General features: G+C 41.5%; 1 protein-coding gene across 1 annotated transcript; it reads left to right on the top strand.

Moving 5' to 3' along the window:
• Positions 1 to 242: 242 nt before the first annotated feature.
• Positions 243 to 25,895, top strand: LOC125101610 (amine sulfotransferase-like). Its single transcript, XM_047732001.1, has 7 exons — positions 243 to 334; positions 9,081 to 9,233; positions 17,091 to 17,181; positions 17,392 to 17,509; positions 20,982 to 21,105; positions 23,807 to 23,901; positions 25,680 to 25,895. Exons 2-7 carry the CDS (start codon positions 9,092 to 9,094, stop codon positions 25,878 to 25,880), a joined length of 771 nt encoding a protein of 256 aa, XP_047587957.1. The 5' UTR covers positions 243 to 334; positions 9,081 to 9,091; the 3' UTR covers positions 25,881 to 25,895.
• Positions 25,896 to 25,956: the final 61 nt, after the last annotated feature.

Raw genomic sequence — 25,956 nt, 5'->3', positions numbered from 1 at the left:
ACAGCAAGCAAATACATGCATATTTTCTGCTATAATTCAAAAGCAGACACATTGAATCCTATCCAGCATCACTGAATTGCTTGAAGCATTTATTTTCAAATATTTATTGCAAATGCCTCAGTGTTATTCACTAGACCTTTGGACGATCTAATGGATAACATCAGCCTAACCCCTCCTCTTTAGTGATTTCTTGATTCTGGGAACTCTAACTGGTGAAGTATTAAATATCTGTGCAAACATAGTTTTTACCTGTGTCTTTCTCCTTCAGCAGCACACAATTGTTCTCACTTGCCTTCATATCAGAAGTTCATACTTCATTTCAAAGAACTCTAAGGTAAGTGGATTCATTCTACCTTGGGGATGAACCACTTTTCCCTTCTCCCTTCTAGGTCTCTGGATGGCCTAATAATCAAATTGATATAAGTCAGATAAAGTAACAGAACAGAAATATAACTACATGTGTGTGGGAGACCCACAAAGTCATGATGAGTCAAAGGCAGTCTGAAATTTTAGTCTTATAAATCATCCTAAGGTAAGGAGAAGGGGGTGAAATGCTTCAGAAGTCTAGGAGGAGGGAGACAATTCACAGGAAGATGAGGAGAGCTCATATGTGGTAGAGATGTGCACTATACCACCAAAAGAGTCTTTCTAATAGACAAAGTTACATGTGGTAGGAGCTCTATACCTGATGTAGCTCCCTATCTAAATCCTTTTAGGCAGAGGGTAGAAAGCTGTTGAGAGTGCTGGGTCTTAATTGCTTTCAACTAAAACATTATCCACATGCCAAATTGATACTTTTGGGATAACATACTCTCTGCTTCCTTTCTCTTGTCTGAACTCACTAGTTATGCAGTTTTAGGTGTTTTCTAAACACTAGGCTAAAAATGTGTAAAATATCAGCTCCTCTGTAGGAAGCAAGACTATACTGTCCTTCTTTTGCTTTGATTTCCAATGAACTGAGCCATTTTCTGATCCTAAATATTTATTTAGACATTTAAGAACATACACTAAAAGAAATATTTAATTCACCATAAGTGTAGTAATTATACTAGGATAATATAAGTAGAATATAAGGCGGTAAAATTATGTTTCCTTCATGAGAAGGTCAAGATGTTAAGGCTCATTGGTATTGTTTTGATCCCAAGACATGGAATTGGCTTCTGTTAGGGAGCCAGTGCTCCTTGATAATGGAAGTTAACATTAGAGCCCAATGGGTATGGAGTTGTAAATGAGGTTGTTTCTTTGAATACCAAGGACGGCAAAGATGAGGAGCCTTAAATAACTCTAGTGGCAGAGTAACTTATCTCCTCTCTCTTCCTCTACCCTTCCCTGTCTGGTCCCCCTTTCTACCCTGGCTACCAATTCATGTTGATGATTCCAACTACTTTGCAGCTTTCCCAAATCTCCTTTGTAAAGAGAATCTTCAGTCTACTGTCTTTTTTTTTTTTTAGATTTTATTTATTTATTTGACAGAGAGAGATCACAAGCAGGCAGAGAGGCAGGCAGAGAGAGAGAGGGAAGCAGGCTCCCTGCTGAGCAGAGAGCCCAATGCGGGACTCGATCCCAGGACCCTGAGATCATGACCTGAGCTGAAGGCAGCGGCTTAACCCACTGAGCCACCCAGGCGCCCCTGTCTACTGTCTTTTATTAACAGTGTGACGGTCACAATATTTTTGAAAGATTTCTTATTTCCCTTTGTCTTATAATGACCCTTTCTGGGGCATCCTGAATTGCTTTCAAATTGTGGGATTCTGAAGCTCTGATTTTCTCAGCTGTTCCTATGTCCAACTACTTTGGGAAACAGAAAAAAGTCACCTGAAGAACCCCCAAGTCCACTGTAACCTCAGGATTCATAGCCTTCAAGGTTATCTTCCATATGGTTAGTGAGGGGTAATAATGAATGGCAAAATGTACACATAAAAGATGATTCATGAGGCCGGTTTTGCACTTTCTGTGTGTCAACCATTATTTGAGTGTTTTCTCTCAGACTTTTACTTTGTGCCTTTGTTCATTTTGTCATAATGAACAGCTGAATTGATCACATGCAAACTAGAAGACAGTCATGTCTATGAATTTATGCTTGCCCTACCCCAGTCATTCTAAACAAGTGTCACGTTAAGAAAGAAAACAAAATTTCAAGTTACCAAAGAGAACATGAATAAATAAATCCCACTCAGAAAATATATAAAGAAAAGCTTCAAGAAACCTGCTGGAAGCTAACAGGTTGTACTTCAGTTACGGGGGTGGGGGTAAATCCCAGGTGATGAAGGGGTGCTGAGAGACGAGTGTGTCTAAAGCCTGTTCAAGTCCAACTTGTATGTTCATTTGTATGTGTGTTTGTATATATACATATATATGTATGCTTTCTGATTAAAGTCTCTTTTTTGCAACTACAAAAATTATTTTTTTTGTTTTCTTTTTTCTTTTATTTATATATTTATATATTTATATATTTATATATTTATTTATTTATTTATTTATTTTTTATAAACATATAATATATTTTTATCCCCAGAGGTACAGGTCTGCGAATCACCAGGTTTACAGACTTCACAGCACTCACCATAGCACATACCCTCCCCAGTGTCCATAAACCCACCCCCTCCCAACCCCCCTCCCCCCATCAACCCTCAGTTTGTTTTGTGAGATTAAGAGTCACTTATGGTTTGTCTCCCTCCCAATTCCATCTTGTTTCATTTACTCTTCTCCTACCTCCTTAACCCCACATGTTGCATCTCCTCTCCCTCATATCAGGGAGATCATATGATAGTTATCTTTCTCCGATTGACTTATTTCGCTAAGCATGATACCCTCTAGTTCCATCCACGTCGTCGCAAATGGCAAGATTTCATTTCTTTTGATGGCTGCATAGTATTCCATTGTGTATATATACCACATCTTCTTTATCCATTCGTCTGTTGATTGACATCTAGGTTCTTTCCATAGTTTGGCTATTGTAGACATTGCTGCTGTAAACATTCGGGTGCACGTGCCCCTTTGGATCACTACGTTTGTATCTTTAGGGTAAATACCCAGCAGTGCAATTGCTGGGTCATAGGGTAGTTCTATTTTCAACATTTTTGAGGAACCTCCATGCTGTTTTCCAGAGTGGTTGCACCAGCTTGCATTCCCACCAACAGTGTAGGAGGGTTCCCCTTTCTCCGCATCCTCGCCAGCATCTGTCATTTCCTGACTTGTTAATTTTAGGCATTCTGACTGTTGTGAGGTGATATCTCATGGTGGTTTTGATTTGTATTTCCCTGATGCCGAGTGATGTGGAGCAGTTTTTCATGTGTCTGTTGGCCATCTCGAGGTCTTCTTTGCAGAAATGTCTGTTCATGTCTTCTGCCCATTTCTTGATTGGATTATTTGTTCTTTGGGTGTTGAGTTTGCTAAGTTCTTTATAGATTTTGGACACTAGCCCTGAAGATATTTGCAAATATCTTCTCCCATTCTGTCAGTTGTCTTTTGGTTTTGTTCACTGTTTCCTTTGCTGTGCAAAAGCTTTTGATCTTGATAAAATCCCAATAGTTCATTTTTGCCCTTGCTTCCCTTGCCTTTGGTGATGTTCGTAGGAAGATGTTGCTGCGGTTGAGGTCGAAGAGGTTGCTGCCTGTGTTCTCCTCAAGGATTTCGATGGATTCCTTTCTCACATTGAGGTCCTTGATCCATTTTGAGTCTATTTTCGTGTGTGGTATAAGGAAATGATCCAATTTCATTTTTCTGCATGTGGCTGTCCAATTTTCCCAACACCATTTATTGAAGAGGCAGTCTTTTTTCCATTGGACATTCTTTCCTGCTTTGTCGAAGATGAGTTGACCATAGAGTTGAGGGTCTATTTCTGGGCTCTCTATTCTGTTCCATTGATCTATGTGTCTGTTTTTGTGCCAGTACCATGCTGTCTTGATGATGACAGCTTGGTAATAGAGCTTGAAGTCCGGAATTGTGATGCCACCAACTTTGGCTTTCTTTTTCAATATTTCTTTGGCTATTCGAGGTCTTTTCTGGTTCCATATAAATTTTAGGATTATTTGTTCCATTTCTTTGAAAAAAAATGGATGGTACTTTGATAGGAATCGCATTAAATGTGTAGACTGCTTTAGGTAGCATAGACATTTTCACAATATTTATTCTTCCAATCCAGGAGCATGGAACATTTTTCCATTTCTTTGTGTCTTCCTCAATTTCTTTCATGAGTACTTTATAGTTTTCTGTGTATAGATTCTTAGTCTCTTTGGTTAGGTTTATTCCTAGGTATCTTATAGTTTTGGGTGCAATTGTAAATGTGATGGGCTCCTTAATTTCTCTTTCTTCTGTCTTGTTGTTGGTGTAGAGAAATGCAACTGATTTCTGTGCATTGATTTTATATCCTGACACTTGACTGAATTCCTGTACAAGTTCTAGCAGTTTTGGAGTGGAGTCTTTTGGGTTTTCCACATATAGTATCATATCATCTGCGAAGAGTGGTAGTTTGACTTCTTCTTTGCCGATTTGGATGCCTTTAATTTCCTTTTGTTGTCTGATTGCTGAGGCTAGGACTTCTAGTACTATGTTGAATAGCAGTGGTGATAACGGACATCCCTGCCGTGTTCCTGACCTTAGCGGAAAAGCTTTCAGTTTTTTTCCATTGTGATTGATATTTGCGGTGGGTTTGTCATAGATGGCTTTGATAATATTGAGGTATGTGCCATCTATTCCCTACACTTTGAAGCGTTTTGATCAGGAAGGGATGCTGTACTTTGTCAAATGCTTTTTCAGCATCTATGGAGACTATCATATGGTTCTTGTTCTTTCTTTTATTAATGTGTTGTATCACATTGATTGATTTGCGGATGTTGAACCAACCTTGCAGCCCTGGAATAAATCCCACTTGGCCGTGGTGAATAATCCTTTTAATGTACTGTAGAATACTATTGGCTAGTATTTTGGCGAGAATTTTTGCATCTGTGTTCATCAAGGATATTGGTCTGTAGTTCTCTTTTTTGATGGGATCCTTGTCTGGTTTTGGGATCAAGGTGATGCTGGCCTCATAAAATGAGTTTGGAAGTTTTCCTTCCATTTCTATTTTTTGGAACAGTTTCAGGAGAATAGGAATTAGTTCTTATTAAATGTTTGGTAGAATTGCCCCGGGAAGCCCTCTGGTCCTGGGCTTTTGTTTGTTTGGAGATTTTTGATGACTGTTTCAATCTCCTTACTGGTTATGGGTCTGTTGAGGCTTTCTATTTCTTCCTGGTTCAGTTGTGGTAGTTTATATGTCTCTAGGAATGCATCCATTTCTTCCAGATTGTCAAATTTGTTGGCATAGAGTTGCTCATAGTATGTTCTTATAATTGTCTGTATTTCTTTGGTGTTCGTTGTGATCTCTCCTCTTTCGTTCATGATTTTATTTATTTGTGTCCTCTCTCTTTTCTTTTTGATAAGTCTGGCCAGGGGTTTATCTATCTTATTAATTCTTTCAAAGAACCAGCTCCTAGTTTCGTTGATTTGTTCTATTGTTTTTTTGGTTTCTATTTCATTGTTTTCTGCTCTGGTCTTTATGATTTCTCTTCTCCTGCTGCATTTAGGGTTTCTTTCTTGTTCTTTCTCCAGCTCCTTTAGGTGTAGGGTTAGGTTGTGTACCTGAGACCTTTCTTGTTTCTTGAGAAAGGCTTGTACCGCTATATATTTTCCTCTCAGGACTGCCTTTGTTGTGTCCCACAGATTTTGAACCGTTGTGTTTTCATTTTCATTTGTTTCCATGAATTTTTTCAATTCTTCTTTAATTTCCTGGTTGACCCATTCATTCTTTAGAAGGATGCTGTTTAGTCTCCATGTATTTGGGTTCTTTCCAAATTTCCTCTTGTGATTGAGTTCGAGCTTCAGAGCATTGTGGTCTGAAAATATGCAGGGAATGATTCCAATCTTTTGATAATGGTTGAGACCTGATTTAGGACCAAGAATGTGATCTATTCTGGAGAATGCTCCATGTGCACTAGAGAAGAATGTGTATTCTGTTTCCTTGGGATGAAAAGTTCTGAATATATCTGTGATGTCCATCTGGTCCAGTGTGTCATTTAAGGCCTTGATTTCCTTGTTGATCTTTTGCTTGGATGATCTGTCCATTTCAGTGAGGGGAGTGTTAAAATCCCCTACTATTATTGTATTCTTGTCGATGTGTTTCTTTGATTTAGTTATTAATTGGTTTATATAGTTGGCTGCTCCCACGTTAGGGGCATAGATATTTAAAATTGTTAGATCTTCTTGTTGGATAGTTCCTTTGAGTATGATATAGTGTCCTTCCTCATCTCTTATTATAGTTTTGGCTTAAAATCTAATTGATGTGATATAAGGATTGCCACTCCTGCTTTCTTCTGATGTCCATTAGCATGGTAAATTCTTTTCCACCCCCTCACTTTAAATCTGGAGGTGTCTTCGGGTCTAAAATGAGTTTCTTGTAGGCAACATATAGATGGGTTTTGTTTTTTTTTATCCATTTTTATCCATTCTGATACCCTGTGTCTTTTGATTGGGGCATTTAGCCCATTAACATTCAGGGTAATATTGAGAGATATGAATTTAGTGCCATTGTATTGCCTGTAAGGTGACTGTTATTGTATATTGTCTCTGTTTCTTTCTGATCTACTTCTTTTAGGGTCTCTCTTTGCTTAGAGGACCCCTTTCAATATTTCCTGTAGAGCTGGTTTGGTATTTGCAAATTCTTTCAGTTTTTGTTTGTCCTGGAAGCTTTTAATCTCTCCTTCTATTTTCAATGATAGCCTAGCTGGATATAGTATTCTTGGCTGCATGTTTTTCTCGTTTAGTATCTGAATATATCATGCCAGCTCTTTCTGGCCTGCCAGGTCTCTGTGGATAAGTCTGCTGCCAATCTAAAATTTTTACCATTGTACCTTACAGACTTCTTTTCCCGGGCTGCTTTCAGGATCTTCTCTTTGTCACTAAGACTTGTAACTTTTACTATTAGGTGATGGGGTGTGGACCTATTCTTATTGATCTTGAGGGGGGTTCTTGAGCCTCCTGGATTTTGATGCTTGTTCCCTTTGCCATATTGGGGAAATTCTCTCCAATAATTCTCTCCAATATACTTTCTGCTCCCCTCTCTCTTTCCTCTTCTTCTGGAATCCCAATTATTCTAATATTGTTTCGTCTTATGGTGTCACTTATCTCTCGAATTCTCCCCTCGTGATCCAGTAGCTGTTTGTCCCTCTTTTGCTCAGCTTCTTTATTCTCTGTCATTTGGTCTTCTATAACGCTAATTCTATCTTCTACCTCATTTATCCTAGCAGTGAGAGCCTCCATTTTTGATTGCACCTCATTAATAGCTTTTTTGATTTCAACTTGGTTAGATTTTAGTTCTTTTATTTCTCCAGAAAGGGCTTTTATATCTCCCGAGAGGGTTTCTCTAATATCTTCCATGCCTTTTTTGAGCCCGTCTAGAACCTTGAGAATCGTCATTCTGAACTCTGGATCTGACATATTACCAATGTCTGTATTGATTAGGTCCCTAGCCTTTGGTACTGCCTCTTGCTCTTTTTTTTGTGGTGAATTTTTCTGCCTTGTCATTTTGTCCAGATAAGAGTATATGAAGGAGCAAGTAAAATACTAAAAGGGTGGCAACAACCCCAGGAAATTATGATTTAGCCAAATCAGAAGATATCCCCAATCGTGAGGGGGGAGAAAGGGGATAAAAAGAGGTTCAGAAAGAAAGAAAAAAAAATTAAAAAAAGAAAACTAATAAAGAAAAAGTATAAAAAGGAAAAAAATATATATATTAGATAAACTAGTTAAAAAATGTTAAAAAAGAAAAGGGTAAAAGTTAAAAAAAATTTAGCATAGGAAGAAAAAAATTGAAAAAAAAAATTAAATTAACTGCAAGGCTAAAGAATCATGGGGAGAAAGCCATGAGTTCCGTGCTTTGCTTTCTCCTCCTCTGGAATTCCGCTGCTCTCCTTGGTATTGAAACTACACTCCTTGGTAAGTGAACTTGGTCCTGGCTGGGTTTCTCGCTGATCATCTGGGGGAGGGCCCTGTTGTAGTGTTTTTCAAGCGTCTTTGCCCCAGGCGGAGTTGCACCGCCCTTACCTGGGGCCGGGCTGAGTAATCCGCTCGGGTTTGCTGGGGTTGCTTTCGGGAGATTTTGTTCCCTGAGCGCTTTCCGTAGAGTTCCGGAGGGCGTGAATGAAATGGCGGCCTCCCAGTCTCTGGCCTGGAGGAGCCGAGAGCCCGGGGCCCCACTCCTCAGTGCGCCCCCAGAGAACAGCGCCCAATGACTCCCGCCACCCTGGCCTCCGGCCGCGCTCCGAGCTGACCGAGCCTGCTACTGGTTCAAGGTAACCCCGAGCTGAGAGTCACTCCTCGGCTCTGTCTCTGTAGCCGGCTTCCCCGTTCTAATACCTGTGAGCTCTGCGACACTCAGACACCCCGATCCTCTTGTGACCCTGCGGGACCTGAGGCCACGCTGACCCCGCGCGGGCTTCACCCTGGTTAAGCCTCTGGAGCGATGTCCCTCAGCGGAACAGACTTTTAAAAGTCCCGATTTTGTGCTCCGTTGCTCCGCTGCTTGCCGGGAGCCGGCCCCTCCCGCCGCGGTCTATCTTCCCGTCGCTTTGGATTCACTTCTCCGCCAGTCCTACCTTTCAGAAAGTGGTTGATTTTCTGTTTCTAGAGTTGCTGTTCTTCTTCTCTTCGATCTCCCGTTGGATTTGTAGGTGTTTGCAATCTTTAGATAAGCTATCTAGCTGATCTCCCGCTACCTGAAGTAGTCTCAGCCTGCTACTTCTCCGCCATCTTGACTCCTCCTCCTACAAAAATTATTTTTAAACCATTTCTCTGTAGCTATAAAAATGGAGCACAACCCATAAAACTAGCCTCTAGCCCGTGAATAGCTGGCTCTTGGCATTAGACCAAACTCACACTCAGAACCCAGGGCAGTAACTTTCAGAGCCAGCCAGTTTTCAGTGACTGTGGAGAAAACAAGGTACCAATTTCTTTTCTCAGCATATGGTCAACAACTGAGGGACAGAAGGGAAGAAAACATAAAATTTTACTAATTTCTTTCCAATCGGTTTGTATCTCCTTTGCAGGTGACTGAAGTATGGAAGACATGGACAAATTCTTATTCAAATTTAAGGGATATTATTTTAATCGATTACCACTTGATATTGGCTTTATAGAGAATTTAGATAATTTTGAAATCAGAGAAAATGATGTCTTCATAGTCACATATCCCAAATCTGGTAAGTTCTCTATTCTAATAGTTAATCTAAGGAATAACATGATACTTTTATAATGTGGGAACTCTGATTTTTCGTAGTATTCTATACGGACATATACACATAATCAATTGGATATAATAGTGTCAACTGAATTTAATATCTTATGAAGCAGGTCTTTTACAATGTAGGTAGAAGTTATTTTTTTTAAGATTTATTTATTTATTTGTCAGAGAGAGACAGCAAGAGAGCACACAAGCAGGGGGAGTGGCAGGCAGAGGAAGAAGCAGGACCCTGGGATCATGACCTGACCTGAGGCAGATGCTAAACCAACTGAGCCACCCAGGTGTCCCTAGAAGTTATTTTTGATATGGACAAGGAAACGGAGAGAATACTGAAGTAACTATGTTGAAGACACCCTATCAAACACTAAGGTGATAAAATGGGCTTGGAAAGGATGTAGAAATATTTACCATTTAGGCACCTACTTTGGACAGACAGTTGAAATTGTATCTAATAACCAAGTGCATGAGAAGGAGGAAAATTAACATATACTAATTCCATAATGTGTAATAATCCCCAACTATTTGGGTCTACTTTTGCTATAGCACTCAGATCGGACTGAAACATATAGACATATGTATAATGCATATGTTCATCTTTGTGCGTGTATATATACATGCACGTCTCTTCATAGCCTTTGCTTGTGTTTGTTTTGGTTATATTCGCTGTTGTGTCCTATGAGTTCTTGATATATTTTGATGTTAATCCCTTATCTAAAATGATTTGCAAATATTTTTCTCTCTTCATTGGCTGCTTTTTCTTTTTGTGGATAGTTTTCTTTGCTGTACAGAAAACTTTTTTGAGTTATGCCTTTTAATATGTATTAGAAAAATATATAATTAGCACATCAAATCCATAGTTTTACAGATGTCACTATTTAGGATGAAACTAAAGGAGATAACAATGTTACACTTAAGATAACCTCAAGAAAAATAATAATACAGGAGGGCAATTTAGAAGTATCTATCTATAATTTTTTTTAAATTTTTTATAAACATATAATGTATTTTTATCCCCTAGGGTACAGGTCTGTGAATCGCCAGGTTTACACAAGAAGTATCTATTTAAAACAAAAATTTAAATAGCCTATGACTCTGCATTGAACTTCAAGGAAGCAACCCTTGGTAAACACACACACATACACACGCATGCACACACACACACACACACACACACACACACACACACACAATGTTCCTGTGCCGTGTTTTGTAATAGCAAAAGTGGAAAACTGTCTTAACTAGATATCACAAAAGAAATGGGGAAGGTCTGATAGAGCCATATGATGACACTCTATGAGGCAGTTGCAAAGGATGAGTTGAAGCTACATTTAGCAAAAACAACACACATAGATCTCAAAAACAAGGTTAAGTGAAAAAAGCAAATTGCAGAACAACTCAAGATACCATTTGTATTAAATACACCATAATAGTTTCAATGAACTCATATATATAGAATTCTTAAAAGAGTCTAGCATACATAACAGCAATTTGAGAGAGATGGCCAATGGTAGTCAACAGGGGCTAGATCTTTTATAAATCTATGTCTTAGAGAATGGATTCATGGGACACTTGAGTTATTAGATCTGGTTGAACATTTACAAAACAAGAATGCAGTAGACTATCGGGACAAGGTGACGGTCTGACACTGTACATAAATGAGCAAATGCTGACCTCATGGCAGCAGGCTGTGCTTCCTCTGCACGGTCCTTGCAGCTGACACACCTAGTTCTCAGAAGGACCTTCACACACATTCGGCCAGGATGTGGCCCAGTCTACCTCTCCTCTACTTCCTCACAATCCAGGTTGGAGCCCAGGCACCTGGATACCATACATGACTAAAGCTAGAGGCTTCCTTAGGCCCTTCAGTTACCAGGTAAATCCCAGTGGGGCCGTGGAACTTTCTCAATAACCAAGGCATTTAGCATGTTCCAGATTTGGAGGCTCCTTCTGTCCCCAATAACTGGGATCAGAGCTCTCAGGGTCTAGGTATGAGAAGGCTTGTCTTCTGATGGGTCAGCGCATACTGGGCACCAAGCATGGATAAGGCCCCCAGCAAGGAGCTTGACATCATTAAATCCTATGGGGTAGGTCATATTGTTAGCTCCATTTTTACAGACAAGGAATCAGAGGCACGGAAATGTCAAAAGTTGTGCCCAACAACAAACAGGTAAGTGATTTAAAAAAGAGACTAGAACCAAGAGCTGTCTGTCCTTATAGAGCCCAGGCTCTGCTCCTAGTGCCCACCCAAACCCTACCAATTTATCAAGCTTCAGCTCAGGAAGCCTGGAGGTGATCATCCTCTTCTGTCATTCAAAGTATGTACAAATATGATTCGGCTGATCATGAGAAATCTGGAACCCACTGCATCTCCTCAGTAGGAGGGTAGAGATTATATCTGATTCAGCTCTGTATCTCGAGGAAAGAACCTGACAAATAAAGAATGCTCAGGATATGCCTGATGGGTAACCAATGAGTGAAAACACCAATGAGTGAATGAGGGCAGTTTCACCTGACTGATTCTGATGAGTCCCTAAATACCTCTGCCCAGCCCTGGAGTGCTGTCATACAGAGCTCTCTTGAGATCAGATTCCGCCTAGGCTTTTCTAAGGATTGTTCTCCAAAGCTTTATAATTTGGCAAACACATTCATATACACAGACGTAGACACATATATACACATATACATACACAAATACAAGGAAGATGCAAGGGGCCCAAGGGACCCACGATTATGGGTGATGATGGGGGGAAGTCTGGGAGAGGGGATAGGGTTAATGGACAGATGGCCCTGTTCAGCTCAGTTCAGTTTAGCACTTTCCTCCAAAGGCCTGGGTGCTCCTTGTAGCTGAGGAAATTTTGCTCCAAACCTAGTATCACCTCTGTTCCACTTGGTAATTGACAGCTGTGCCTGAATCCCATAATTATACCAGTTAGGGACAAGAAGTAGGGGAAGGTGGGGCTAAATATCCAGAGGTTGGGAGAGGTGTAGCATAGGGACAGAGATAGGGCAGAATTATTGTTACTGTTCATTGGGGTTGGGGGCAGCATCTGGGTACTTGGTGAGTTGGAAGGTCAGGATTTTGCTGTTGACACAGTTTCTTTGCTCAAGGTAGACTGCAAAGAGGCTCTCAGCCTTGGTATCGAACTCCTGCTGTAAGAGAAGACAATGGCCTGGATGTGGCAAGTTGATTATTCCTTGATGTAAATGACCATCTTGCCAATGTTGGTGTCATCCAGGGCAGCATCAATCTCATCCAGGATAATGAAGGGGGCTGGCTTGTTATTGTGGATGGCCAGGAACAAGGCTAGAGCAGCCACTGTTCTCTCAAGCACTAACAAGTTGTCCATAGACCAGAAGCATTTGCCAGGAGCCAGAGAGTTGTAGTTGGTGCCATCCCAGTAGGACTCCTCAGGGTTCTCAGGGCTCAGAAATGTCTGTTGTCATATAAGGCTTGTAAATCTCACTAATTTTGGTGGCCTCACATCCAAAGCAAACATTGAAGCAGTCAAGGGCCTCCTTCTTGATCTGTTCAAATGCCTGCTTGGCCTTCATGGCTTGCATTTGAGCTCCCTCCAACTCATCTGAGGTCTCCTAAAACTTATCTCAGATACTTCCTAGATTTTCCACAGCTTTCATGTTAGGGCCAGCTATATGCCGGAGTACACACGCTGCTCATTCAGCTTCTGCCGCAGTGTACTCACCTCCTGCTCGATCTCCTCAGCCTGGGCATCCCCGGATCTTCACACAGGTCACTGTAGTCAAACTCAATGAGGGCTTCTCACACAGAGTTACTGGAGGTTCACTGGGAACTACTCACTAAATCCTCCCTCTGGGACCTACACTCTCCCTGACTAATGCCATCCATCCATAGTGTCCTTAGACAATGCCCACCTGATGTCCTACATCTGGCAGGCCTGTAGCAGATTGTGGTGGTCACTACATTTCTGTTCAAGCTTGATCTCAATGGCTGTGACCTCCTTCTGTAAATGGGTCATTTCCCTGTTGGTGTCCCAGATTATTATGGACCTCCTCCATCTCATCATTCTTGTCATTCAACTCTGTTCCCTGTAGTTGTTTTCTCTAGTAAGAGACTGTTGTATGGTTTCCCTCTCTCTCTTCTCCTGACCATGTTAATCTGTTTTGTTTCTAAAATTCCACAATATGAGTGAAATGGTATTGTCTTTCTCTGACATTTTTTGTTTAGTATAATATACTCTAGCTCCATCCATATCATAGCAATAGCAAGATTTCATCCTTTTGATGGTTGAGTAATATTTCATTGTTCGTCTTCTTTATCTGCTTATCAGTCAATGGATGTTTGGGCTCTTTCCAATATTTGGCTCTTGTTGATAATGCTGCTACAAACATGGGGGGTGCATTTATCCCTTTATTTCAGGATTTTTGTACGTTTGGGTAAATACCTGATAGTGCAATTGCAGAGGTATAGGATAGTCCTATTTTTAATTTTTTGATGAACCTCCATACTGTTCTCCAACTGGCTACACCAGTTTACATTCCCACCAACAATGCAAGATGGTTCTCCTTTATGTCATCCTCCCAATATGTGTTGTGTCCTGGGCTGTAATTTCAGCCATCTGACAGGTGTGTCATTTTATCTCGTTGCACTTTTGGTTCGTATCCCTGATGATGAGTGATGTTGAGCATCTTTCATGTGTCTGTCAGGCATCTGTATGTCTTCTTTGGAAAAAAAGTCTATTCATTTCTTTTGCCCATTTCTTAACTGGATTATTTGTTTTTTGAGTGTTGAGTTAGAAAAGTTCTTTAGAGACTTCAGATACTAACCCTTTATGAGATATGTCATTTGCATGTATCTTCTCCCATTCTGATGATTGCCTTTTTAAAAATTTTTTTTAAAGATTTTATTCATTCATTTGAAAGACAGGGATCAGAAGTAGGCAGAGAAGCAGGCAGAGAGAGAGGGGAAGCAGGCTCCCCGCTGAGCAGAGAGACCAATGCGTGGCTTGATCCCAGGACCCTGGGATCACGACCTGAGCAGAAGGCAGAGGCTTAACCCACTGAGCCACCCACGTGATCCTGAAGATTGCCTTTTAGTTTTATTGATTTTTTCCTTCACCGTGCAGAAGCTTATTATCTTAGTGATGTTTGTATAATAGGGGACAGGAAGAAAGGAAATATTTCCAATGTTGACAATTTAAAATGATCTACAATGTAGTAGGACTATAAATCAAGAAGTAGGACACAGCAATCTGACTTTATAAAAAGAGCCAAAGAAACGAGCGGGAAATGTGCAGAAAAAAGTCACCCTCCACCAATACCAACAACTTCCCCAAACTGGAAAACAATGATGTGTTCATTTACATCTCCTGGACTGAACAACACTGGAGGGGTGGATAACTCTGAATGCTGACAGGGAGTGGATAGAAATCTGCATGCATTAATATATTCCCCTGAGAGAGCAGATTGAAGCAGATTCTCCAAAGAGCCATCTGGTACTCCCTGCACGACCACAGTCCAGACATAGGAGGCAATTCCTGTCTTGCTACTTGCCTCCAAGAAAATCTCATGCAGGTGCCTAGGGAGCAGTAGTGAGAGTGTACACTGCAGATTGTTTGGTGGGGGGGTGTCCATTGGGGGAGAACAGACAGGACAGTGTGGGAATGCACACCCTGAAACAGCATCTGTTAGACATAATGGATCAGACGTAGCATATAAATAAATGTTAAACTACAGTGTACAGTGGTAAACAGAAACATATGATGCCCATGGATTGAAAATACAAACACAGGGCTCCTGGGAGGCTCAGTGGGTTAAGCCTCTGCCTTCGGCTCAGGTCGTGATCTCAGGGTCCTGGGATCGAGCTCCATATCGGGCTCTCTGCTCAGCAGGGATTCTGCTTCCCTCTCTCTTTCTGCTTGTAATCTCTTTCTTTAAAATAAATAAGTTATAAAAAAAGAAAAGAAAATACAAACACATACAATAATACCTATTTCATAAGGACACATTCCAGTAAAGTATGCATTTTAAGCCCCAAAGCCCCAAAGCCTGCTTGTCTGTGGTGGGTTATGGGTTCGATGAAAGCAAGAGATGAGATAAAGGAAGGAATAAACAGATCAGGGAGGGCCTACTGAGAATCAGTGATGTTACTCTATGAAGAACTGAAGGGAAAAGCTTAGTACATCATCATGCTAACACCTGACCATGAAATAGGTGAAAAAAAGAGAAAGGAATGAAGGGAGGAGAAAGGGAAGAAGGAATGAAGGAATGAATGAAGGAAGGAAGGAAGGAAGGAAGGAAGGAAGGAAAAGAAAGGAAGAAAGAGAAAGAAAGGAAGAAGGAAAGAAAGAGAGACAGAAGGACTCAATATGAATGAAAGTGGCATGGACACCTGGGTGCCTCAGTTAACTTCTGCCTTCAGCTCAGATCATGATCCCAGGATCCTGGAATTGAGTTTCACCTCAGGGTTTCTGCTCAGTGGAGACTCTGCTTCTCTCTCTACCCTTTCCCCCTATTGTTATCCTTCTCTGTCATTCTCCCTCTCTCAAATAAAGAATAAAGAAATAAAATCTTAAAAAACAAAAGGAAAAGTGGAGTGGGAGAAGAAGCTGAACACATTTGAATTTTTGAATCTGTGCAGAGATTTTGCATTCTCTCATTGAGTCTCTATAGAACTGTGGCATTCTACATAACTTCTCAGCTACCCTGAAGCTGTGATCCCTCCTGCAGAAGGAGTGTCTGTTATCTGGGAAAGCTGAAAGGATGCCAGAAAGACTTTCAGAGCTTTGCAACAAAGAGTTTTCATTCAGTTTGAGCTCCAGCTGTGGTAACACAAAGGCCTCTGTGTCCTTGGTCTTCCCTGGGCAACAGTGGGGACTACAACACCTATAATAAGGTCCTGGGTGGACCAGATAAGGGGCACACCAGCTGCACCAGTCGCAGGGAATGTATGCCCAACCGTGATCTTGCTCACTGGGTGCTGCTACTTAGCATGGATGATGGGATGGTCTTAGGAAGCAAGCCTGGGATGGGAATTGACAAGGGGCCAGTGGGTTTTCTCATTTCAGAAGCTGATTTGAGTCTTTCTGGGACCTGTGACTTTTTGTTGTGCTAAGTCTTTTAAGGCATTGCCTGGGTATGTCAGAAAGATTACCTGTATGAAGTGTGTTTTCAACCTTAAAGCCCCATACATGAAGCATGCACATGAACCGTAAGGAAAATAACCAGGCAATTACACCCACATACTTTGTGACAAATGTCCACTCTAAGTGAAATTAGGTGACATAGTCATCGTAAGAATTGTCACATCCCACTTAAGCGAAAGGTCCAACATTCTGCATCGTCTTTCCCTTCCCGTCTCCATGTAGGTGTCCAGGAGCCTCCTTTAAGGATTCAAAATGAACATTGTTTCCCGAAGTGGAGATCACAGGAACAGAAGCAAATGGCTGGAAGGGCAACAGCTGGGAAGTGCCTCCTTACATGGAAATCCTTTTCCTTGGCTTCTTTTGGCTCATGTTCTAGGAGTGGGGTTGGGGAAGGAAGTAGAGAGGCAGGCATAAACCATCATTTGAAAGTCCCATATGTGAAGCAGAAGAAAACACAGAAGAGTCAAGGAATAAATCTGTGGGACAAATGCCCACGGAGTTTCAAATGGAGCATCTCCTGAAACAGAAATAGAAAGGCCACGTTTGCTTTCTTTCTCCCACACTGCACTTTACATACAATTCCATTCAGATAAAATTACATTGTACTCTTTATAGTAACAAACGCTGATTAAAAATTCATGATACATCTACCTCCATTTTGGATCATCATTGAAAACAAAATTATTTCTTTACAGGAACCATCTGGTTTCAGCAATTATTAAGTCTGATTTATTCTGAGGAACATCGCAAAGGCACTGGAAAACTGGAAACCATGGACCGAGTCCCCTTCTTCTTTTTTTTTTTTTTAAAGATTTATTTATTTATTTGACAGAGATCACAGGTAGGCAGAGAGGCAAGCAGAGAGAGAGGAGGAAGCAGGCTCCCTGCTGAGCAGAGAGTCCGATGTGGGGCTCGATCCCAGGACCCTGGGATCATGACCTGAGCCGAAGGCAGAGGCTTTAACCCACTGAGCCACCCAGGCGCCCCCCGAGTCCCCTTCTTTGAGTACAAAACCCCAGCAATGGATTTTGAGGAAAGACCATCGCCTCGTCTCTTCTCTACCCATCTCCCATACTACTTGGTTCCCAGTGGGCTGAAGAACAAAAAAGCCAAAGTAGGAAATGGACTCTGACTGCTGAGAGCTAACTGCTCTTTTTCAATATTTCATTTCATTTCAGGACATCAACACTGTGCACTCATCCAGCTGTTGGCAAATGTAGCATTTTACACACTTTAGTTTTCTTTTTTGTTTTAAAGACTTTATTTATTTGAGAGAGAGAGAGAGAGGGAACAAGCAGGGCAGGTTGAGGGAGAAACAGGCTCCCTGCTGTAAAGGACCCCCTCCCCCCATCCCCACTCCCATGCAGGGCTTGATCTCAGGACCCTGGGATCATGACCTGGGCTGAAGGCAGACACTAAACCAACTAAACTGCTCAGGCACCCCTTTACTTCAATTTTCAAGAGCCATCTGTTTTCTTATCTCATATTATCAGATTTGTATCTTGCACCTTAGTTTTCTTTTTTTTTCTAATTTTTTATTTCTTTTCAGCGTAACAGTATTCATTGTTTTTGCACCACACCCAGTGCTCCATGCAATCCGTGCCCTCTCCAATACCCACCACCTGGTTCCCCCAAACTCCCACCCCCCGCCCCTTCAAAACCCTCAGGTTGTTTTTCAGAGTCCATAGTCTCTCATGGTTCACCTCCCCTTCCAATTTCCCTCAACTCCCTTCTCCTCTCCATCTTCCCTTGTCTCTATGCTATTTGTTATGCTCCACAGATAAGTGAAACCATGTGATAATTGACTCTCTCTGCTTGACTTATTTCACTCAGCATAATCTCTTCCAGTCCCGTCCATGTTGCTACAAAAGTTGGGTATTCATCCTTTCTGATGGAGGCATAATACTCCATAGTGTATATGGACCACATCTTCCTTATTCATTCGTCCATTGAAGGCACCCTTTGTTTTCTGATTATACAAGTAATGCAGCCATTAGAAAATGAAAGAGTATATATGTGTCCATTTAATTTACTTTATACAGGGTGTTATAATATCATGTATAATATATATCCTTTCATTTTTGAATCAGCTGTATTAGCAAGGACATATAAAATGCTAACAGTTCCTTCTATTTGCTCTGCGTGCCCTCCTTCTTTCCTTTTCACACTTCACCTCTTTTGCCTACTTTCTCTTCAAATGTACCTTGTTCCTTGGAATTCCAAGGGAACCTCAGAGGCAATCATTCGTCTCTGCTGAAGAATTGTCTCTCTGTCTCCCTGGATCAGTCACCTCCCTCCACTGATAATTTCAGCTCTTGACTCGTGACTTTCTCCTCTCCCTCTACTCCTGTTTCTCATGGCATTATTTCTAACTTGAAGCGAATGGTGTTTTGTCAGCACCAGACAAAGTTGAGCCAAATTGCCCCAGCGGGGTCAATGGGAAGGAGGCAGTCATTCTCAGGGTCATGCAAGTGCAGGATTGCCTCCTTCATGTTGACCTCCTCAGGCTCTGCACTGGCCTCCCATACCTCTACCCCTGCCAAACCTCTTAGTATTGACACCACCTCCAGCAACCTTTTCCTCCACCAACCCCCAGAGTTTATAAGGTGGTATAAACCTGCCTTTATTCATGACACCATTTGCCATCTGTGTACCTGTTTATTTATTGTTCATTTCTGGCCAGAGTGTAAACATGAGAGAGATGGAGTTTGCAGTACATGGAACAGTGTCCAGAGGGTAGTAGAGTTGAGTGAATGAACAAAGGCATCACCAGTAATTGCCCTAACTTGAATCCTGACTTGAAGCACCTTGTTCTCTGAGAGCTGCCTCCTTTGCCTCCCACTCCTTTCAGTTGTCCCTGGAGTGACCAGTCACCACATTCAGATCTCCAGTCCCCTCCCCCTCCACCTCTCCACTCCTTCTCCACATTCTCTCATCCATCTCTTCCACTTCTCTGCATCCACCAATGGCTCCATATTTGACATTCAAATCACTTTTGTCTCAATTCCCTTGCTCTCGCCAACTCTATTATGATCAGCTGCCAACCCCTAATTCTGGTGAAACCCAGTACGTGTATATTTGTGCCTGTGTTCATGAATCTGGTAGTGTGCTAGGAAAAAACCAGTACACTTAAAAGTTGTATCTTCATTTTACTTTTATGGCCTCAATTCTCAAATTTACATTTTAAATGTTTTGCTCCCCTCTCCCCTTTCTAAAATAACTGCTTGCTATTGTCTTCTGTCTTCAAAAACCTCAGTAGCATCTGCTCCAACTATCGCAGTAAATGGCTCTCAAAAGTCAATGACCTCCACATTAGAAACCTCCACTCATTGCCTTCCCTCCTTAAGAAGAAAGGTGGTATGTGTACATCCTGATGGTATTTTGATTTTATCTTCAAATCATTCCATTTCCAACATTCCCTGTATTAAAAAATGTGTCATTATCTACCTAAGAGAGTTAGTATCAGGACAGGTGGCATTAAGTGACTCAGTTGTACCATTGGGTCTAGGTCACATTTTACTTCTCTAAACATATAGATTAATGACAAGAAGCCATTTTCAAGGCCAAAGTAGGAGACAGGAAGAGTCACAGAAAGGGAATAAAAAGAACTTCTTCCTTCATCTTTAGGAGGATCTTTTCTTTCATTATGGAGATATCAACCACTGGTGACAGTTGTTTCATATTATCAATCACTTTGTTGATATCAGGTAATCCCCATGCGAAAAGGGCTCTATTTCCAGTACAATGGGACCACTCAGTGCTCACATCCATCTTCCCATCGCCTAGCTTAAGGTTGGCTCCGGGCAATGTGCAGGGAGGCAGTAAGTGAATGAAAGCTTTCCTAGATGCTTTCCGAAGGAGGCACACAATATATACATGCCATTGCACAGTGAAAATACAAGCCTTGGGTTTCATCCAGGGCCCCTGAATATTCTGTACACACAGCAAATAAGCCACTTAAATGTGGGTTGGACAGAGATTGATGATATTTTATATTCTAATGTCAATGGGTTGCTTAGGTGTTCTATGAAAGTGTGCCTTTGGATTGTTTAAAGGAAACAACTTTTTGAACGAATCCTATATTCCTCCAATACAAAAAATACTGAAGTAAGTACTGCATGAAAAGTACCTGTAGTTTACACTATGAAGATACATAAATAAGAACTATGTAAGCCATATGCTGAAGGATGAAAAAACACACTCTGAATTTTCTAAGATGATTTGAAAATATCTTAGTACGTTTTTCCTATTGATATGCAATTTTATGGGTATGGGTCATTGTGGCATGTATTAGCTTGTTGCTATAGGGACAAGAGACTACTGTTGCTCTCTGTCAGGGTGAGCTGAGAAGAGGTACCGTGGGAGGTGTGTCTTGAGGAGTAATTGAGAGTCACCAGGCCAATCGTAAAGGGAGAGGCATGGCTGAGAAGGGGAAACCCAAAATACAAAGAGGGCTGAGTATATACACGGCATGATTAGGGAAGTGTAAAGTGAAGACAATAGGCTTCATCCGATTGGAAGGTAGTAGGGTAAAAATATGAGAGAATGAAAGCCTCAGAAATAATGAATACCTCCTTTCTTTCCAGATTATTTATGTATACAGAAACCCTAAGGATGTTATGTGCTCATATTTTCACTTTGCAAAGAATGTGACATCACAATTTACAGGTACCTTTGAGGAATTCATGAAACGATTTCTCGAAGGAAGAGGTAACTATAATTTATAGCATAAGCGACATGTTTGGCATCCTGTGGTAAATTTTTAAGCTTAGTGAATTTGGCAGGGAGAAGATGATGAAATTAAGTTGAACAGGGGTCAGTAATCAATGTATCAAGGCAGTTGGTAGGGTTGTCTTGGATGACTATGACCAGGCATTGTTACAAATTTTGCTTACTCCTGCTCCCTCTCAGGAGACCGTCAGGTTACAGTTATATCACCAGAAATTATTTAAATTTACATCTAACCATGGCAAAAGGGATTCATGAGCTTACAGTTTTCCAGTCTAGCTCAGAGAGAAGTATCTCAATTTAGATCACAAGATTGGGCTGTGCACAGCCTATTGCATGGGGAGCTCTACTTGACAAAGTTCTGTTCCACATTCCTTTCTCTTTTTAAAATTTTTTAAATTTTTTTAATTTTTAAGTGTCCTCTAAGCCCAGTGTGGGTCTTGAACTCACAACCCCATGATCAAGCGTTGCATACTCTATCCTGGGAGGTAGCCAGGTGCCCCCTGCATTCTTTTCTGAGGTGCCAGTGTGCCTGCTTGAGCAAGAGAAACACCTACAGACATAGGGATGATGATCTGGAACAGGAGACTTAACTAACATTAGTCTCTGTGCAGAGCTCAAGTAACCCATCGGGGAGCCTTCATGTTACATGCAACAGGGAAATAGCTCTGTGTATCTTTGGGGACAGGGAGAGAAGCAAAGAGGAGAGGATTCCTTTCTCTGTTCTCTGGGTTCAGTTTTTCTCTTCCTGTGGGTAGATGATTTTCTGTCTATATGAAATACATTTTTTTTGTTTATAGCACCTTTATTAGTAATTGCCAAAACATGAAAGCAACCAAGACATCCTTCAGTAGAAGAAAGGGTAAGTAAACTATGGTAAGCCAGACAAGGGAATCTTATTCAGTGCTGAAAAGAAATGAGCTATCAGGCCATGGAAAGACATGGAGGAAACATACGTGCATATTTTCCTCTTTTCTTTTTTTAAGAGTTTATTTGCTTATTTGACAGAGAGAAAGCACAAGCAGGGGTAGTAGTAGGCAGAGGGAAGGGAGAAGCAGGCTTTCTGCTGAGCAGAGACCCCAACCTGGGACTTGATCTCAGGACTCTGGGATCATGAGGTGAGCTGAAGGCAGATGGCTAATCCGCTGAGCTACCCAGGGGCCCTACATGCATACTTCAAAGTGAAAGAAGCTAATCTGGAAAGGCTGCATTCTGTTTGACACCCAAGATAGGACATTCTGGAAGAGGAAAACTATGCAGACAATAAAAAGACCAGTGGTTGCCAGGGATTAGAGGCAGGAACAGAAGAACATTTTAAGTAAAGGAAAGTTGAACTGGTGAGCAAAAATCAAAAAGCTCCGTAATGCACAAAATTTGGGGAAAATGTTTTATGTCCTCTTCTCAATTCCTCAAAGACCAAAATCCCATTTTCTGCTGGGTTTAGAAGATGATCATTGTTTCTTATAGGGTTGTGGATGCATAGCTGTTCTGTGACTTGGAAAATTGCCTCACTGGGTCCACATATTTTACTTCCCTCCACCTTAATACCTTCCATATATGCAAACACATGCACGCACCCACCCATGCACCAACATGGGCACCAACATCTTCCTCAATTACCCAAAATCATGTGGTGCTTCTTTTCCCTGACCCTTTCCAGAGGGCACAGCACACACTGAGGTGCTTTCACAGTAGGCCCCGGTGTCCTCTTATCTAGTCTTTCCTTCAAGGGTGCCTCTATCCATAAAGAGCCTATTTTCTAAAAGTGATTGATGTCACTGTCTGCTGATAGCTTCTTTCTTGTTTCTCTCTATTTTTGTGGCTTTCTGCCCTTTGGAGTATCTTCACTATCTTTTTAAAACAGTTTTAGAGAAATCAAGAGATATATTGTATTATTAATCTACAATGTTTTTTACTACTGTGCGGTGACTGACACAGTGGCAGAGACTGTAGGGGGAGCTGAACACAAGCTCTGGGCAGAACAGGGGACTGGAAGCTGAGTGTCTTTGCCTGATCCATTCTGGTTCCAGCATAGTCTATGGTTGTTTGTCCCTCAGTGTCTGGTTAATACAAAATCATACAGACAACTAGAGTTTAGGAACCAGAAGTAACATTCCCCAAATCCAGGTGTTCCTTAGTGACACTGAATGCACAATGCCAAGACTTCCTCAGTCAGGGTGTAACTCATTCAAGGTAAAACCACATAATAATGAACTGGTCTTGTGCTCATTCTTGGAGTGAACGTCCAGACCCACAAGTTGGTCATTGCACCCTGGTGGGAGATCCTGTGTCTTATCACAGTTTTAGAGAGACACAGTGTGACCAAGAAGGTTGTGATGCCCAGTGTCTTCCTGACAGAGTATGGCAGGAGAGGTGACGGGAAAGCTTCAGTCTATGTAATGGGTGCATGTTGGCCAGAATCCTCCCCAAGTCACCCATCTGCTTCATTCCCAACTTCATGAAATGCATTTTTAAGAGACCAATTGCTCCTTGAGCTCATGTAATTGTTTCCCATGGAAAAGTGGATAGCTCTCCCATAACCAGGTGCCAGAGGAAATCAGGTATCTGCAAACAGACTTCCTTTTCCTTCTATGTTAATAAGATTCCTGCACCTCCCACAACTGTAGCTTCTTCTCAACCTATTCAACATATTTACCCTAATATGCACCTGTTTTTCTCACAGTGAGAGGAAGCCTTTGGTTTGACCACATCAAGGGTTGGTATGAGCACAGAAGCCTTTTCAACATTCAGTTCATGACCTACAAGGAGATGAAGAAGGTGAGAAACATGACGTCAGAGACTTTATGGCAGCTGAAAGGCACCTTGAACGAATGAGTTGATCGTTCGTGGGTAGAACACCCAAAAACAATATCAAATTTGAGATCCCAGATTAGGTATACAGGAGACCTCTTTCTTCTATCAACCTGGACCTTGATTACCAGGTTGTCATTTACAATTAATTAACTGGAACTTTCTTTTCAAAAACTGACTGTGCGTGAAGCATTGTCTGTTAATCTGTGAGGCCATACACGTGTTTGACTCTCATGAGTCAGATTTTGGGTCACCCGTTGATGGATTATGAAATCAATTTTCTGCATTTTGATTCTGGTAAGTTTCTAGATGTTATATTCATCATTGTGGGATGCATCTCATGGGAAATTTTAATCTTATCTGTGTATGGTTAAGCACTGCACGAAAAATTAAGTGAAATGTCTTTGTATGATTAGAAGGAATACAGCTCCCAGTAGTCAATGATGAATGCATTAAAACAGAAGAACTTCTATTACTTATTGACTGAATCCCTGAGGCAGGCTAGCCTGATATTATTTGTGGCATCTTCAGCATGTCATGAATGTCCCAGGCATTTTCTGTCCTTCTTTCCTATCATATATAGTGTGGCAATGATGTCTCCTCTCATAGTAGCGGGATGGTTGTTGTAGCTCCAAAGTCATGACCTCAGATGACAGCATGTATGGCAGAAAGAGAGGGAAGTGAGACAAGAGGACTTCCTTGCCTTGCTTTGCTACCATCTCATCACTAAGAGGAAAATCACTCTTTTAAGCTTCTGTTTGACTTCATCTTTCTGTTTCAATACCAAAATTGGGTCATGTGACCAACCCAGGTGAATATCTCCTAGAGGGCAATGGGATTTCCTGAGGATCTTCAATCAATCATGATCATTACGGGACAGGGACTGGGCACTGCTGCCCGAACACCACCAGGGATCTTTAAGCAGGAAAGAAGATAAAGAGCTGCAAGCCAGGCAAGATTAAGGGCTGCCACCTGCTGAGTATTTGTCCCTGGTTTCTGTTACCCCTACCCCAAGCTCATGACACCATGCCTGGACTCTCTCGTTGAGTCTTTAACACCTACAGAAGGGAGACTCCGACCATGATTGGCTTTACAACCTTTCCCACACTATGGCTTCTCCATTGCCTCCAGCCTCTTCTCTCCACTTTCTCACCCAAGCCATGTGCCTGTGAAGCCCCACCAGGGAAAATCGAATTCTGATGGTCCTGTGACCTGGTATCTCATACTTTCCATGCATCCCCAACACTGCATATATTCTTTCTTTTGTCTGGACTCCACCCCTTCAGTATGACTATCTAGAAAATGCCTCTTTTTGCTTGAATTCTCAGAACAAATTTGTCATCTCTGTTGAGACTTTCTCTGAATTCTGTCACACAATGACTCCCTGCCCATAGGTCTGCAAACTGACTTCCCAGCTCCAATTCCCTGTTGTGCCTCTGTGCACTTGCTCCTTCGCACGGGCAGTGTCTGACGTAGGTATCTGTTCCCCCAATTCTTGCTGAGTTAACACAGATAAAATGAATGTGAGTGTTCCTAAATGAACCCAAATGTGCTCTAAAACAGTGCACAGTGAAAGACGAATTTACCAAGAAGGAATAAGCAAGTCACTTCATGGTCTAACTCCGTTTTTCCAGCCAGCATAAGCACCTACATTTTTCACTCCCATAACAATACTTAGCTGTGACCTTTGCTGAAGTCTTCTTTCTTATAATGTGCAAAATTTATCATACTCTGATTTATTTCAGGATCTCAGAGGTTCTGTGTCAAAAATATGCAAGTTTCTGGGGAAAGGATTGAGTGAAGAGGATATGGATGCGGTTGTGAGACAGGCCACATTTGAGAACATGAAGTATGACCCACTAGCAAATTATGACAATATAATAGCCATTGGATATGGGCCGAATGCAAAAGGTCATTTTCTTCGCAAAGGTGAGGGTGAACAGTGAGTGGCCATGTTGCACTGTGGTAGCAATGGGCCAGAGTGTAGCTTCTAAGCTTGTTGGTGGACTTTCCTAACATCAT

Source organism: Lutra lutra, chromosome 6, assembly GCF_902655055.1.
Source record: "Lutra lutra chromosome 6, mLutLut1.2, whole genome shotgun sequence".
Classification (NCBI taxonomy): domain Eukaryota; kingdom Metazoa; phylum Chordata; class Mammalia; order Carnivora; family Mustelidae; genus Lutra; species Lutra lutra.
The sequence above is the reverse complement of the archived record's forward strand: the minus strand, read 5'-3'. Positions and strand labels throughout refer to the sequence as shown.